General features: G+C 44.6%; 1 protein-coding gene across 10 annotated transcripts in view; it reads left to right on the plus strand.

Moving 5' to 3' along the window:
* Positions 1-17,138, plus strand: part of CADPS (calcium dependent secretion activator) — a 377,508-nt gene that overhangs the window by 175,286 nt on the left and 185,084 nt on the right. For all 10 annotated transcript variants that reach the window (XM_075073179.1, XM_032781853.2, XM_032781855.2 and 7 more), the window contains exons 5-6: positions 2,234-2,470; positions 4,688-4,809. In XM_075073179.1, the coding sequence (XP_074929280.1) occupies positions 2,234-2,470; positions 4,688-4,809 (359 nt within the window). The remainder of the gene's footprint in view (positions 1-2,233; positions 2,471-4,687; positions 4,810-17,138) is intronic.

Here is a 17,138-nt window from a genome sequence, read left to right on the forward strand (position 1 = left end):
TTGAAAGTTTTACCACAGGTGCCGAGCACCCAGATGCTCCCATTGTGATGACGTGCTGAACTCTTGAAAATCTAGTCACCTACTGAAGTGCCTCGATGGAAGCTGAGCTCTCTTTTGACATCAGGCCTCAAGTGCGGGTGCTGAGGCCTTCTTGGCCTGAGAGAGAGATTGCCCTTTGAATTACCTGCCTGGCCAGTTTGTTACAAAGAAATTGCAGGGAAGGTGCTGAGGGGACTAGAATCATTCACTGCTTCAGCCATTTCGCACCACAGTGTTTATTCCTCATTTTGTTAATGACTTACCTGCAGACCCTGCCCACTCCTAGCACAGGTGGGGTAGGGAGTGGAACGGATGTGTGTTTCATGGGTTTGGGAGCATGCAGGGAGCCCACACAGAGTTCCCACGCCCCTTCTGAGCTACAGAGCTCTGCTCTGCCAGGGCTGCATCTGCCCTGGCAGCAGGTGAGACCCAGGGCTGGTGGATCTGCACAAACCCTTCTCCTGCTATGGATGAGAATGTAGGGGCTGTAGGGGCTACTGCTGTCCCGAGACCTCTCCTGCCTGCTCCATGGCCTGGGAGGGAATACTTGGTTAGCCCAAGCTGCTTCCCATTGCTTGGGCTCAGTGCAGCAACCAGGCATTAGGATCCTGAGCTTTTAACTGGGATGATAAAGCTTAGTCAGTCATGTTTAAACTCCCATCCCATGGTAGCAGTGCCCTCTGGGAGGGAGCTGTGCCTAACACCAACCCCTTCCTGAGATACAGCTTCCAACTGGGACCACACACCCTTTGTTCTCTTGGCCTAGATCCCCGTTAGCACTTCAGACCCTTAATGAGACAACCCTAAGAAAACAGCAGGGAGACCTGGAGTCAACGCATGGATGACGTCACAAGTTAAATTGATGGCTTCACCCAAATCACTGGCAGATATTTGGCCACATATACAAACCCAACGCACAGCAGGGCACAGCTGTCAGTGCTTACTCAGGAGAAGGGCACTGGCCTGGCACTGCGGAGATCAGGATTCAGTTTCTGGCTCGATTGCAGACTTTGAGTGACCTTGGACAAATCACTTCTCGGTGCCTCTGTCCCACCCATGTAAAAAGGGGAAAATAATCCTTTTGAACCCTTCTGCGGGGGCATTGTGAAAATAAATCCTTTTGTGTTTGTACTACGGGTGCTATGCAGCTAGGCAGGAAATTCCTAGGCTTTTTGGAGTGTTGCAGATCGTAATAAAGGTGAATTGACGGAGCTGGATGTGGGAGAAGACACTTCTAGTGCACATGCAGGTTGGGCCCAGGCGGAGTAGAGCCCTGCAACCCGACAGCGCTTGACTACAAGCAGTGGGTTCAGGTTGTGCATGAAAAACAACCCAAGGCTCTCTGGGTCAGGTCGTCTGTGATCACCTCCTCCTGCCCAGGGGTCGGCATTACAGATGCCTGTCCAGCTTTTGCTGGTTGTCACCACCTCTCTCCGCTCTGTGTGGGCTGCAGAGAGAGTGTGCTAACTAGTCATGCAGCAAGGCACCAGTGGCTGGTAAGAGTAGCACATACAGATGCCGCCATGACAATCCCACACGCAGAGACAGATCACAGGCATCGGGAGTGGGAAGTGCCCAATGGGCCGAGCCCCAAGGACAAGTCTGCAGCGCTGACACAAGTTCTCATGCAAGTGTCGGGTTTGGGTCAATTCTGAAAATATGATGAGGCTCTTGGGTTAGGTTGGGGTTGGCTGTGATCGGCTCTGGGTTGGACTTTAAAATTAGCCCTGAGCAGATTTCTAAGAAGGAATCTATCATTTAGATGAGGGGAGAAAAAACAGGGTGCCATTCCCCCGCTTGTGTAAATTTGGAGAAGCTCCATTTACTTCAGTGTAGCTATGGCAACACACACCAGCTGAGGATGTGGGCCAGGGCATGTATACTGATGAGGCATGTATATAGGAGACAAGCTGTATTAACAGATAATTAATGTGAAACTGAAAAATGCATACAGGAAGCTACAGTTTATCACATAAATGCCAGGCACTGGTTCAGCCAGTTGCTAAAGGTAATGTATCCATCCAAGTGGCTTGGGAGACAGCTGTTATGGATGGTGGTAGTTCTCTATCTGCAAGGCACTTTCCAAATGCATGTGGGGACCTAACCAGATCACTCATATGGTGTGACAATCCAACAAGCGACTCTTGAGTATCCATTAAATCTTAATATATTTTTCTTGTTGTTTTAATCAAAGGAGCGTAAATTTCCGAAATTTGTATCCAAAGAAATGGAAAACATGTTTATCGAGGAGCTGAAGTCTTCTGTCAATCTGCTGATGGCAAACTTGGAAAGCATGCCAGTGTCCAAAGGTGGCTCTGAGTTCAAGTTACAGAAGCTAAAACGCAGCCACAACACCTCAATAATTGACCTGGGAGAAGAAAATGAAAACCAGCTTTCAAAGTCAGATGTTGTGCTGTCTTTCTCCTTGGAGGTAAAAGCTACGAACTGTTTCCATTTGAACATATAATGTGCTAAATTAGTATGATTAAGAATCACACCAATCAATGCCTAGCCAGTTTGAGCCATGAGAGTAGATGTTAAAATAACAGCTTGAGGGGCAGAGGTCAGTAAAAGGATTTCCCAATCCCCAAGTGGGGCTTTCTTCCCTTTTAGGAAGCAATTATAAAATGCTTTTATCAAGCTTCATAATGTGCCCTTTTAGATTTCTCCCAGTCATGTTAGAACAATCTATGGAGATTATACTAATGTGAAATTCAAGGTAGATTGTATCAAGTCACTCAAACAGTAGTGTAATTAACTAGCATCTTCACAGTGTCACAGTGTTTGTACCAAGTGTAGAAGCCGTGAGCTAAATTCATTTGCAGGGCAACTCCACTGAAATTGGGTGGAATTAATCCAGGAACTAACCTGGATGCCTCATTTCTCTATACTACCTAAAAACACTCTGTTTCAGGGAATCACGAAGTTTCATTCTCTTTGCTTTTTGCAATAATAGGGTTCTGTGGGTTTTTAAGTCAAAAATAGAACTTCTGGGATAGAAATATTCATCAGTGTAATTTCATAGATACTTTATTACTGGTTCCTAAACTACTAAAACCTTGTGCTTTAGGTGTCTTTGCATTTGATTATTGCTAAGTAGAGATGTCACTTTATTCCTCAGAGAGACAAAGTGGCCAAGGTAATATCTTTAGTTGGACCAATTTCTGTTGGTGAGAGAAACAAGCTTTTGAGCATACACAGAGCAGACCTGAAAAAGGTGTAAAATGAAATAAAGAGGATTTATATTTACCATTTCCCCCATTTTTGTCTATTGTTTTTTCTGCTAAATGTCCCCTTTGCTGTGTAAGTTACACTAATTTTCACCATTACCCCAATTTGACAGCATGCAACTTACACCACTGTTTACAATATCACTGAATTCAGCGTTCAAAATATTTAAGGTAGTATTGGCTTCATGATATTCGCAATATTCAGTTCAGCCTTACTGGAAATTTGGTTGTGTATGAATCCAGGGCTCATGTCTTTGATGTGGACATCAAACAGAGCATAACTAGTATGTGCACAGGTATCAAGAAACAATGAAATGTCACAAAGCACTAGACCTACTTGTAAGAAAAAGATGTCGTTCATAAACAAGCTGTTCATGACAATGTTGTTTAATATGTTTATCCCAACTGAAACCAATTCAGAAGGAATTGTAAGTGGAGCTTTGAAGTTCTAGAGGGTGAGCGATCCATTCATATGCACAAAACATTTACGCAGCAGAAGTTTGGTCAAGAAACATTAATTCGTCAGAGAATCTGCAGAGATCTCTGTGCGTATGAGAAAATCTGCAGGCGAATGACAATGCATCAGGGAATATATAGCATGGAATTTGAAATTTTAACTTATATGCCGCATCTCTAGTTATAAGAGGAACAGAAACATCCATGTGATTTTTTCATGAAGACACATTGTTAACATGATGATTCATCAACATTGAAAGAAGAAAGTTGTGATAAGACAGACTTAAGGTTGACAATTATATATACTGTGCCATAAACAAACACATGCACTTCCTGTATAATGACACTTGTTGATGAGTCTTCTACAGCGACTAAACCTGTGATCTCTGGACCTAAACACATAAGCTTCTCCTGCTTGAGTGAAGGGATCAGATCCATTAGCTTACCCGAAGTAGCAGACTGATAAGTCTCTATGTGGCCTAGCCACAGGAAAGTAACAGAGAGCCACATTCTGCTAGTGTGGGTCAGGCAAAGAACTGGGATTGACAGAATTTGCAAAAATTAGCAGAAGGTAAGTCCAAACTGCAGCACTGATAGTGATATGGATTGTTGATGTTTTGTGAGTGGCTTCTTGTTTGGATCTCAGCCCCTCACAAGTGTTATTTGTTGGTCTTACCGTGTTGTGAAGTTGAAGGCATTCAGTACCCCACAAGAGCGGACCCATGTCATGTATATTTGGGCAGTCTCCCTGATGAGACATAGGGTGACTTGACAGCAAATTGAAAATCAGGACAGAGATGGGGGGTAATAGGAGCCTATATAAGAAAAAGACCCAAAAATCTGAACTGTCCCTATGAAATTGGGACATCTGGTCACCCTAATGAAAGAGCTTCAGCTGAAAGAGCTAATTTGCTGTTGTGTTGCTCAGTACTTTCCTTACACTTCCTCTCTTCACTCCATAGGTCGTCATAATGGAAGTGCAGGGTCTAAAATCCTTAGCTCCGAACCGCATCGTTTATTGCACTATGGAAGTAGAAGGTGGAGAGAAACTGCAGACTGACCAAGCAGAGGCTTCGAAACCAACGTAAGTTTCTCTTGCTCTCCTGCATATTCTTCTCTGCTCCATTGCTGCACTGTTCTCATGAAAAGTAAATAAACATATAGCTATCAAGGCCAGAAGGGATCCTTAGAACTTACACAGGGAAAGCTTCATTCATTTATTTCCAGATGAGAAACATATACAGAGCTTCACCCTGCGCCAAATGAACAACAGGTAGGCCCAGTTCAGCAAAACCCATAAGCACATACTTAAGATAATGGGACTTAAATGTGTGCTTAAAGTTAAGTATGTGATTAAGTGCTTAGGGATGGAGGTTAAGCATGTGCATAAAGTTAAATATGTGCATAGTGTTTATTTGATCTGGGGCTGTTTTGGGTATGTATCCATCATCTCATAATCTCATCTTTCCTGTCGTATCTTTGGAAATATTCTGGGAAAGAAAAGGAACTCCCTTTTGAAAGGCAGCATTAATGAGGAGAGGAGGGGAACCGAAAAGCATAGATGTGTGTCTGTGTGGTGGGGAGGTCTTCAAAATACTTTCAAAAAACATTGATGGGAAAAGAAAAAAGGGAGCCTGAGCCGAAGTTAGTGATAGGTGAGAACATGCAGGGACAGCAGCTGCGGAGGTGAGAGAGAATGAGTCACACGTGATGGATGTTAGTCCTGTCACTTGCTCCACAACTGGAGAGTACTCGGGTACTGAGGTGATATGTTGTAAAGACCGACATCGACTACAGCAGCGGTTCTCAGACTTTTGTACTGGTGACCCCTTTCACATAGCTAGCCTCTGAGTGTGACCCCCTCCATAAATTAAAAACACTTTTTATATATTTAACACCATTAGAAACACTGGATGCAAAGCAGGTTTTGAGGTGGACGCTGACAGCTTGCGATCCCCCATATCCCCTGAGGGGTCCCAACCCCCAGTTTGAGACTAGAGAGCGTGAAGAAGATAAAAGAAAAGTGGGAGAGAGGGAAGAGTGCATTGTGGCATCCTTTCATTTCCTCTTCACTTTTTAGTCCTTGTGTGCCTCCACGTCCCCACTCAACCTCCTCCTCTTCCCTTTCCCTGACACCCCCTCCCCTCATCTGTTGGTCTCTTAAGCAAGGGGGCGAGGGCCAGTTTGGGGAATGATGGAAATGAAGCACTTTCTTGTCCAAGGCCCCAGAGATTGGAGTAACCTCTGTGTGAAAGAGAGAGGCAGGGATCCGGAGCTTGGCGCTGCTCTGCGCTGTGCTGCCAAGGTTTCGAGCACATGGTGCGGAGCTGTGCGCTGCTGTAATCTGTTGGCTCTCAAAAGGAAAATTCTATTTGGTTAAAAGGGGCTAGATGTGAACCACCAAAGGGAATGTCCTCTCCCTGCTACTGTCTTCCCACCCTCCTCACTGCTGTTCTCCGGTCATCTCCCCTGCAAGACCTAGCACCACCCTCCTCTCCCCTTCCATCCGCTGCCCCATGCTTCATTCCATCCAGGGGCTGGTGATGGGGAAGTGACAACTGTTATCATGGGAGATGAATCTTTTCCCACACGCCTCTGAATCTAAATCCTGACAAGCAGCACCCCCTGCTATTCTAGTCCTGAGTGGGAAGATTGGCTAGGTGTGCAAATCCTCTCTGTCAGCTGGGCCCTGAGAGTCTCAAAAGCTGGCAGAATTCATACCAAAGCTGCTAACGAAAATGCCAGTGGCATGAGGTAAATGTTTTGCGCAGCTCTGATTGGCAACATTTGAGCGACAAAAAAAACTCAAGTGTTTTCCCTAGGATTTTATGAAGGAGCCAGCACAAAATTCCCTTTGTACTCTCTCCACACCGGGAAATACCCAGAGAGATCCTACAGGATCAGCCCCGAGCCTCCTCATTTTTTAAATACAACTTTTCTCCCTGTAGCCCAAACTAGTAGTTGGGGGTGAGCGAAGTGGTTTATTACCTGCCTTGGTGGGTTACCTGAGAGGCGAGACAAACTCTGGAAATTTCTCTCTCGATCTTGGTGAGTTACATATCCTTGTTCTTGGTGGGAAATGACGTGTGATGCCATCGCTTTTCTCTTTCCTCTCCTTCCTTTGCATCAGAACCTGCGGTGTGTCCTTTTTCCTTCTCTCCTTCCTCTTTTAGTGGCACGGGAACATTTTATGAATGGAGCCAATTGAATCACAGGAGCTGCCTAGGGGCTTGCTCAAAGACCTCTCTGACTGCTCCTGGGGATATAATGAGCCCAGTGGGGGCACTTGTTCATGTCCCACCATGTGCAAGATGTGGTGGAACCACTGCATATAGAATTTGTGAGTAGAATGTAAAACAATAGACTCTACTGGCCTGATTTTCCAAAAGTGCTTAGCTCCCATCAGCTCTCTTTGAGAAAACTTGGATCTAAATGACTGTTTAAGAGAAATTCCAAGGGCATGGGATTTCTCAGCTCTGCAAACCGTTACTTAATTTGCAAAACAAGGCTTCCAGCACCTGGAACCAAAATCAGATTAGTAAGTGGCTGTGTGAGGAAGTAGTAAGCAGGGTCCCCAGCATACATATATCATCAGCACTGAACAGCTTTCTGGGGTTAATCTTGGCCTCAGATCAGCAGCTATCAAAGTTTCAGTCTCCCTGCCCCATAGAAAATACTGAATTTGTTTACCCAGCCTAGCTGCCCAGTTACCTATCCAGCATGTTAGTATGTGTTTCGGGTGGTTTATAGTACAAACACAGAAGCGGAAAAGATGGTGTATAATGCACCATTTCATACAGGCCAGTTTCACTCTGGTGTGGGTTGACTATAGAAACCAGTGCCATCAAGGTAGTGGAAGGCACCAGAGAGCTGCAGTTATTTAAGCAGGCTACTGTGTCATACATGCAAAGAACAACTCGTGGTACCTCACTGGAGTCAGATGATGTTGGCACCAACTTACACCAGCTGTACTTACTGGCACCAGGTAGCAGAAAAGCTGCTTCAGCATTTGTTTGGGATAACTTGAATAACTGATACGTGGTTCTGTCACTCATAAGTAATGTGACTATCCCAAACTCATGCTGATAAAATCTTTCTACCATACCATTGTGTGTACAGACGCTCCCCGGGTTACGCAAGACCTGACTTACGCAAATTCGCATTTATAGAAAAAGTTCCATAAGCCAGAAATAAGATTTTCAAGTTGCAGAAATTTTTGCGTAACGTATGGGTATACATTTCCGACTTATGCAAAATTCGAGTTCCGCGAGGCTTTCCAGAACGGAACGATTGCATAAGTCGGGAGGCCTCTGTATGTGTGTGTGTATATATATTGGTTCTTAGACATATGTCTGTGCATAGTTTTCAAAATGAGTTCCTAAACTTAGACACCTAAATCCATATCTAGGCATTTAAATAAGCAGCCGGCTCCCACTGGAACTTCTGGCTGCTTGGCATTTTTGAAAATCGGGCCATTTACTCAAGTCCCTGAATCGGGATTTAGGAGTCAAACTTTAGGCTCCCATTTTTGAAAAGCTTGGAGCTAGAGCAGCATCTCTCTGTAGAGAGACATAGGTCTACAGCCTGCGTGAGAGGCTCTTACCCATCTGCGAGCACTAACCATTAATGCTCTTGCTCACATGTGAGTGTACAGGTAAGCACATTTTTCACTCTGTGTCCATTATCCAGAAGTGCCTTGCCTTTCGCACTGTATGTGCTATAGCCATGTGCTACAAAGCAGCTGAGATTCCCTTAGCTGAATCCACCTACATATGCACTTATATTACCCACGACTACCGTTGTTTCCAGCATGTTCACTGCATACCAAAAGCTCTTAACGATATGTTTTTTTCTCCTCTTCACTGGATACCATTTGAAGACAGAGATTTAAAAAAAAAAAAAAAGTCCCTCAGCTGAAGCCCGGTTGCCGTTAGCCTAGTGATCAATATGATGTCTATCAAGCTTTTGCGCTAGCTTTACTCCTAATGCAGTCTGATTTCCTCTACTGCTAACTAAGTCCCAGACTGTGTTTTCCATTTCCTTGTCTCCAGTTGCTTCCATCCCTCTGGCAGTTAGTAGCAATGTTCCCTCCAATTATTTATATCCATGTGCGGAATGAATTTAATTATATGCACCAGTATGGAGGTGATATGTGGTGAGGTGGGGCCAAGGGGTTCGGAGTGTGAGAGGGAGCTCAGGGCTAGTGCGGAGAATTGGAGTGAGGGTTCTGACTGGGGTGTGGGGCCGAGGATGAGGGGTTGGGGGGGGGGGCTTAAGAGCTAGGACAGAGTGTTGTGGTGTGGAGGTGTGAGGGCTGCAGCTGGGGGTGCAGGCTCTGGGGTGGGGCTGGGGATGAGTTTGGGGTGCAGGCTGCCCCAGGGCTGGGGCCAGAGGACTGCCCACATCTATCTCCCTGCCGGCAGCGGCTCCGGGGGAGCAGCCGCCCTTCTCTCCACCGGCAGCACAGATTTCCAGGAGGAGCCCTCCCTTTCCTTTCAAGTGATGGTTTGCCTAGTATTTGCCGGTTAGAAAACCCAGCGACCCTTCTGTAACCCTTCATGCAATTCCTTAGTTTGCTGAGAGGACATCCTAGACCTCTTTTAATCCCTGCTTTTTCAAATGGAATGGTGACAGTCAGGTCTTCCCTGTTAATGACGCAGTATCTGTGTTAATGTCAAAGGAGAAAATGATTTTGTGACTTTTGCTTGCTAATTTTGAGGATTGTTCATTTTGAAGCAATATCCATTTGGATGAAAGACAGTTTTCTCCCTTGATTCACTAGAGAGTCTTGGCACTTTTTAAATGAAACTCAAACTGAACAGCTTTATTGTGTAAAGGTCAGAACCTGAGTTACGCTAGGAGGCCCACTTTTCCTCTGATTCCCAAATGTTCAGATTTTCTTTCTCCAAAGAGCATCACAAATCCCAGTGGAGGGATGAGGAAGATGAACGAGATGACCTAATAAGTCAATTCCATCTCATATTTCTATGATTTTTTTAAGATGAGTTCCAAGCACACCATTTTCTGTAGATGACTGTGCCATAATGATAGTTTCAAAGGCTGAAGAAAACAAAGCTGAAAATCATTGCTTGAATTAGAAGCTGAAAGTTTCAGATTGCACTCCGCGTCTGTACACAAATAATATAGCAAACACACATTTCCAGACCAATTTTTTCCAAGACTTTTAAGGCAGTAACAACAAAAATAGGCATTTTCTTTTAACTTTTTTGAGCTAATTTGGGTTGCCCAAATATGATGCGAGTTCAGATATTAAAACTTGTATGTGATTTAAGAATTATAAGGGGTTTTTAATGTGAAGTTAAGCGCAAGTTTCTTATCTGAACAAAAAAGCACCATCATAGAGGTTTAGAGCACAGTCCTGCAAACTCCTTCAGCAGTGTCCCCTCCGAAGTCAATGCATGAAATCCTGGCCCCTCTGAAGTCAATGGCAAAACTCCCACTGGCTTCAATGAAGAGAGGATTTCACCAATGTGACTAAATAAAAACCATTCTCCTTCGAGAGCTGTCCCTGTGGCTGTTCCAGTTCAGATGTTAGTGCGCTCCTGCACCTTCACTCAGAGATTTTTACAGCAATACTAGCACGGGTCGTGCCTGCCTCACACGCCAACCATGCTTCAATAGTGTGCATGCACAGCCAGGCTCCTCGGTTCCTCCTCTACCGTCCCCAGCCTGAGACAGAGCTCAGCGGATTTGTTCAAAAAAAATTTGTCTTGGCTAGTTTTAGTTAGTTTCTACACAGTTTCACCCAGTAATTAGTAGATAAGTTTGAACGCTTCTTTCCCCGTTGTCTCCAACAACAACAACTTTTTTTTTCCTTCCCGTTTTTCCTGTCAGTTAGACAGTTCGTACTGCGCCTGGCTCAGCAGGTTTTAAGCGATGCACTACATTCCTATCTCGGACAGCCACTCTCGGTGTGTTCACTGTTTGGGGGAGTTCATGGTTAAAGCCTAGGGTGTGAAAGGACAGAGACCTGAGGCTCAATTACTCTTAATGGAGAAGTGCCTCAGACCTCCCTCCAACCAGATGCAGAGTCATCCTCAAGACAAAGTCCACCTAGGTCAGCAAAAAATTAAAAAACAGGAAAAAAAACGTTTCCTCACCTCACAGAGACCAACCACTTTCCAAATGACCTCCAAGCAGGTCTGTCTTGTCGATGCCAACTGCTCCACGGCTCAGTATGTACCACACTCCGGGCACCTCCAGCACTGCCCATACCCCGCTAGCTGCCGATGCACACTACTCCAGTGCCGAGGCTTCAGACTTAAAGTTGCCTGCCTCTTCTCATATTCCAAGGACCTACCACCCTGGTATGGACACCTGTGGGTGGGGCCAGTCATGCCATTCCCCGGACAGTGGCATTGCTGGAGCCCATGGAGACACCCTAGTGCCTGACACAGGCCCAGAAGAGGTGACGTCAGATCTCCTTCTGAGCCTGTGCACGTGTCTGCGACTGAAGGAGAAGAACAACCTGCAACCCTGCACACAGAAAAGGGGGCACCTGACACCTCTCTGACCAATAATAACTCAGCCCCCTCACCTAGGGTGACCAGATGTCCCAATTGTATAGGGACAGTTCCAATATTTGGGGCTTTTTTTTATATGGGCTCCTATTACTCCCCACCCCCTGTCCTGACTTTTCACATTTGTTGTGTGATCACTCTACCCTCACCAGATGAGGCTGTTATTCCCCCACCTCCAACAACAACAGAATATTTTACTCATTTTCACAACCTCTGCAGAAGAGTGGTTAATGCACTGAAGATTACTTTGGAAGAGGTGTTGGAAAATTAGCATGAGCTGACCAACATGTTACAACTTTCCAGCACATCCAAGATTGTCCTCCCTATTGACACAGCCATTATGGGCCCTGCCAAGAATATCTGGCAGACACCAGCCACTATAACACCTACCTACAAACATGCAGACTGGAAATACTATGTCCCATCCAAGGGCTCAGAGTTCCTTTTCATGCGCCCCACACCAAATTCGCTGGTAATTGAAACAGCCAACCAAAGGAACAAACAGCAGCATTCCTGGTCCACCCCCTCTGACAAGGACAATAAAAGACTAGACAGACTCAGTCGAAAAGTTTATGCATCATTTACACTGCAATTCAAGGTGACTAATTACGTGGCCCTACTGGTCAAATATGACCACAGAAGTTACAGGAAACTCATGAACTTTATGACATTCCAGAGGACACGAGAGAGCAATTCAAAGCCGTAGTCTCTGAGGGACAAATCATTTCTCGCACAGCAGTACAGGCTGCCCTTGATGCTGCTGATGTGGCTACCAGGTCCACCACGACAACCGTCGTTACGCATCTAGCTTCATGATTTACATCATCTTCTTTCCCACGTGAGATTCAAAATACGTGGAAGCTCTCCCCTTCGATGTAGAGAAGTTATTAGCTGTGAAGACCAATACAGTGTTGCATGCCATGAAGGACTCCAGAGCGATGCTCAGATCCCTTGGCATTCACACACCATCAACTAGAAGAAGACAGTATAGGTATCAATGCCCACGATATCTGGCCTACACTCAGTGTCACCACAGGCCATATGATCGACAACGCTGGAGACCTAGGCACCAGCGACGCCACCCCATGCTGTCAGCACTGTCCCCCAACCCCTGTCACCTAACGAGCAGATTTGAAACCTTGGTCGAGGGTATGAAGACCTCTCACCCACTCCAGCACTCATACTACCTGTCCAGATTTTGGGGCACCGTTTGCACCCTTTCTACCACAACTGGCAGGCCATCACTACAGACAAATGGGCACTAGAGGTCATCAGAATTTTTTCAGTCACCTGGAATGGGGCACCTGGAATGCTCCACTGCCCACCCTGAGTTGGAGCGGTCTCTGTTGTAGAGAAGTAACTGAGGAGCTCAGTCACGTATGTGCGCTATTGGGACATGGTTGGTGCACGAGGCCTGTGCAGGCGCTGCTGTAAAAATCTCCGAGCGAATACGTAGGGGCGCACCGACGTCTGAAGTGGAACACCCACAGGGACACTCATCTCAAGGAACATCAGTTACTGCACAGATGAGTAAAGCTTTTCAGGGTCAGGGCCTGCTATTCATTACACATGAAGCAAAACGTGCACCTTTACTGCTGATTTACAAGAGAAGTGTGCCATAGGCATTATTTTTTCTTGTGGTTTTGTTTGCCAGCTAGAAAATGTGCTTTCTTCAAAGAAGGCAAATATGATGCAGAGTCCATCATTTTAATTTTTTTAAGATTTCATTAATGTTTTAATTGTTTTATGTTCTTATGTTTTGAGTTGCTGTTGACCCTGAAATTTTTATTTTTATAGAGAGAGAGAGAGAGTGTCAGGGTTCCCTCCCGACTCTGAACTCTGGGGTACAGATGTGGGACCCTCATGAAAGACTCCCTAAGCTTATATTCCACCAGCTTAAGTTAAAAGATTCCCCAAGGCACAAATTCCTTGTCCTTGGATGGTATCGCTGCCACCACCAAGTGAGTTAGACAAAGGTTCAGAAAAAAGACCACTTGGAGTTCCTGTTTCCCCAAAATATCCCCCCCAAGCCCTTTCACCCTCTTTCCTGGGAAGGCTTGAGAATAATATACCAACCAAATATGTAAACAAGATGAGCACAGACCAGACCCTTGGGTTTTTAGGACACCGAATCATATTCTTAAAAACAGAACTTTATTATAAAGAAAAAAGTAAAAGAAGCACCTCTGTAAAATCAAGATGGAAAGTAATTTTACAGGATAATAAGATTTAAAACACAGAAGATTCCCATCTAGGCAAAACTTTAAAGTTACAAAAAACAGAAATAAATCTCCCTCTTAGCATAGGGAAAATTCACAAGCTAAAACAAAAGATAATATAATGCATTTCCTTGCTATTACTTACAATTTCTGTAATATTAGATGTATCATTTTAGTGGGAGAAGGATTAGTTGCTTGGTCTCTCTCTTTGTCTCAGAGAGAACAACAATGAGCACAAAGCAGAACCTTCCCTCACAGATTTGAAAGTATCTTCTCCCCTTATTGGTCCTTTTGGTCAGGTGCCAGCCAGGTTGTTTGAGCTTCTTAACCCTTTACAGATAAAGGAGGGATTTTATGCTACCCTTAGCTGTATGGTCATGACTTATATAAAATATGAACTGTTACATCTCTAAGAAAAAACAAAATGGAGGCTGTATGGGATTTGTATTTTTCATCAAGGGCTTTCAGCTAAAACTGATAGTTTGTACACCAAAATACAGATGCCATTGATTATCAGCATTCCAACCTGAATGAACTAGACTCTTATTTCCACAGGGAATGTTTGTTACCATATTAAAAGTAAGTGGCAGACTTCTGAATCTGCACTGATGCAGTTGTGGAATCAGAGTTGTATTCTATAAGCATTAATTTCAATTTTGAAGACATAAAAGATGCTGCTACTCTTCCAGCTTCGCCTGGTTCTGTGCCAGAAAAATATGAATATTCAGTAATCTGCATCAAAACAATACAGTTGAAAGTAAGGAAATATTCTCAATCAGAGAGTGCCCTCCAGCAGGGCTCACTTTCCAGAAATATTTTTAAATCCATCTCAGAGGGGGAAATAGCAGAGCTGTGCTTGGAAGTTCTTACAATTTTAGGTATTTTTGCTGCTTCAGTGGAGTTAGTCAGGATCCATTTATAGGAGACTGTTCATACCCATTTTGAAAAGTGCACTTGGACTGGTCTGCACACAGGGCCGGCTCTAACATTTTTGCTGCCCCAAGTGGAAACAAAGAGCCCCGCCCCGCCCCCCTCAAGCGTTGCCCCGCCCTGCCACTCGAGAGCCACACTCAGCTTCGGTAATTATTGAGGGTTGGAGGTGTTTTACTAATCTTGTTGCGGATGTGTGTAAGTGCTTGAGACTAGTAAAGTTTAGCTTTAACTGAAAGCACTCTTGTGTGGTCCTGTTTGTGCCAGCCATCTATCAAAGTCCCCGGCCCCCACAGCACAGCGCACATTGCCTCCCAAGTCCCCTCCAGTGCCGCCCAGCCGAACCAAAAAAAAACCAAAAACAAACCCCGAGTGCCGCCCAGTCCCAAGGTGCCACCCCAAGCACATGCTTGGTAAGCTGGCTGTCTGGAGACAGCCCTGTCTGCACATACTGTGTTAGCTTAGGCAGCCCTTACTTGAATGAGGAGAGTCCTTTTCATGCAGGATTTTCACTGACCTCAACAAGAGGTCCTCCTGGAGCGTTACTGTAAAACTAAGGATTTGCAGGATTTGGCTCTTTAGTTGGATTATTTTACAACCATAATGAAATGCAGCGTCTGGGCATAGAGCCATCCACCCTCAGGAAACTCCAGGGAGTTCAAAATGCTGCAGTGCATCTCCTCAGCAACACAAGCTCTGCAGGCTCATTGCACCCGTCCTCTGCTCTCTACACTGGCTTCCCATAGAATCTCAAATCAAGTTCAGGATCTTGTCCTTCTCTTCACGGTGCTCCCCTGGCCTGGCCCAGGATAGCCAGAAGAGCTGCAGCTCCAGGATGGGGACTGTGGTCGACAGCTCCTGCTCCAAGACTGTGGAATGAACTCCCGCAGAACTAAGGACCATCGCAAACCTCACCACCTTTCACTACACATGCCGGGATTGCATTTGTTTGACCTGCCTTCTGTAGCATAAACCCAGAGGCAGCCTGGTCATTTAAAAAAAACAGCAACAACAAATAACCCTATGAACATAAAACACTCCACTGCATGTACAGTTTTCTCCTGGAGAGAGGATGAACCTCATGTGACTGATGTTAGTCCTTTTCCTTAAACCGCTATTGGAAGGCATTTAGGTACTGCAGTGATGAGGATGGTGTAAGAACCTATATTGAATAGAATAATCCCCAGTGCATTTTAAAAGGATACTACACCGTGGGAAACAAGATGCCGTTTCTGGTATTCATCAGTCATCTAGAAATGCTGAGTTTCATCTGTTTACGGAATTAGAGCCCAATCCTCAATAGGACCTGAAGGACATAAATTACACCGTGTAGAGGCCAAGTATAGGAATTTATTACACACAGCGCTGGCGGAGTGTCACTTGGCTGATTAGACTCAGAGACGCTGTTAATTAATGGATTACAATAGAATATATAAATTTTCCATGGGCGGGAGGAGAGTGACGGGGTTGGCAGTTCCACACCCCGGGATAGGTTTTGCAGCAAAACAAGAAAGCACATTAGCCAATGATTAAAAGGTTACATAATGTCTCCACCCATGGTCTTAAATTAGCAAATTAACATTTAATTAATACTTTCATAAAATGTTATTAGTTTAAAATATATGTGTTGAATTTTGATTTGGGGTCCATAGGAATGGAGCAACTTCTTTGATTGTTTACCAGGACATTCCTAGGGGTTAAAGCAAAGAAACAGTGAAAGTATATGACAATAAAGATTGTCCCCTTATGTCTTAAGCAGGCACTGGTCCCTGGGAAGGGAGGATGCCATATCTTATACTGACGTATGCCAACTTTTCATAAACTCAAGGTTGGATCTGTGAGAAGAATGTTCCCTGCAGAAGAGACTGACACAATAGGAACACGGATTCTTTGTTCAATTTGCAGCTCTGCAATAAGACACAATTATTTAATTCTTAGCTCCAGCACCTGGCCATTTGCTGACCAGGCCTAATTTTAGCAAAACAAAATTATTTGTTTACCCCAGCTTTCTCTTAACTAATTACTATTTGCTAGGCCTCTGGTCTTTGACCAAATTCTGGACTTTGGGTCTGAGAAGAGCTGGCACAATCCATATATACCAGTAGTTATATAAAATGCACATGGATTTTAACCCTTCAGGACCAAATGCCCTCTTTTTTGAGGTCCTGAGCTTCCTGAGCTCTCCTTGAGGTCATGGGCACTGGAGTTGTTTTTTGTACTTTTTTACTGTATGAAAAACATCCTAAAAATGCAACCATTCTGCAAGGGACTAGAACAGAGAAGAAAACATGGTAACTATCCTCCCAAAGGAAAATATTCTTTTCTTAAACTTCCATACTTGAACAACCGCTTTCTGTATGTTTTGATACCAGACTGTGTATATCATTTTCCCCCTACAAACACCAGGAATTTCAGCCCTTAGCTGCCAAGAAAGGGCCATCTGTAAAACCCTGAACCAGTGAGTTTTTAACTTCTTAAACAGTCAACCTTTTTGTACGCATGGTATTTCGTTCTGGTTTAAGGATGTGTAAAACCACAGAAAAGTCTCCCTCTTACAAACTACAGTGTGAAGTGCAGGTAGATGAAACTATGCCCTCCTATACAAGAATCTCTCTGGGTTTAGTAACATACATCCCAAAACACATTGCTCAGAAGCAAAATTGTCTACAGAGAAATAAGTGAAATACAAATTCCTTGTACTCATGAGAAAACTGCTTATCCGC

Source organism: Chelonoidis abingdonii, chromosome 17, assembly GCF_003597395.2.
Source record: "Chelonoidis abingdonii isolate Lonesome George chromosome 17, CheloAbing_2.0, whole genome shotgun sequence".
Classification (NCBI taxonomy): domain Eukaryota; kingdom Metazoa; phylum Chordata; order Testudines; family Testudinidae; genus Chelonoidis; species Chelonoidis abingdonii.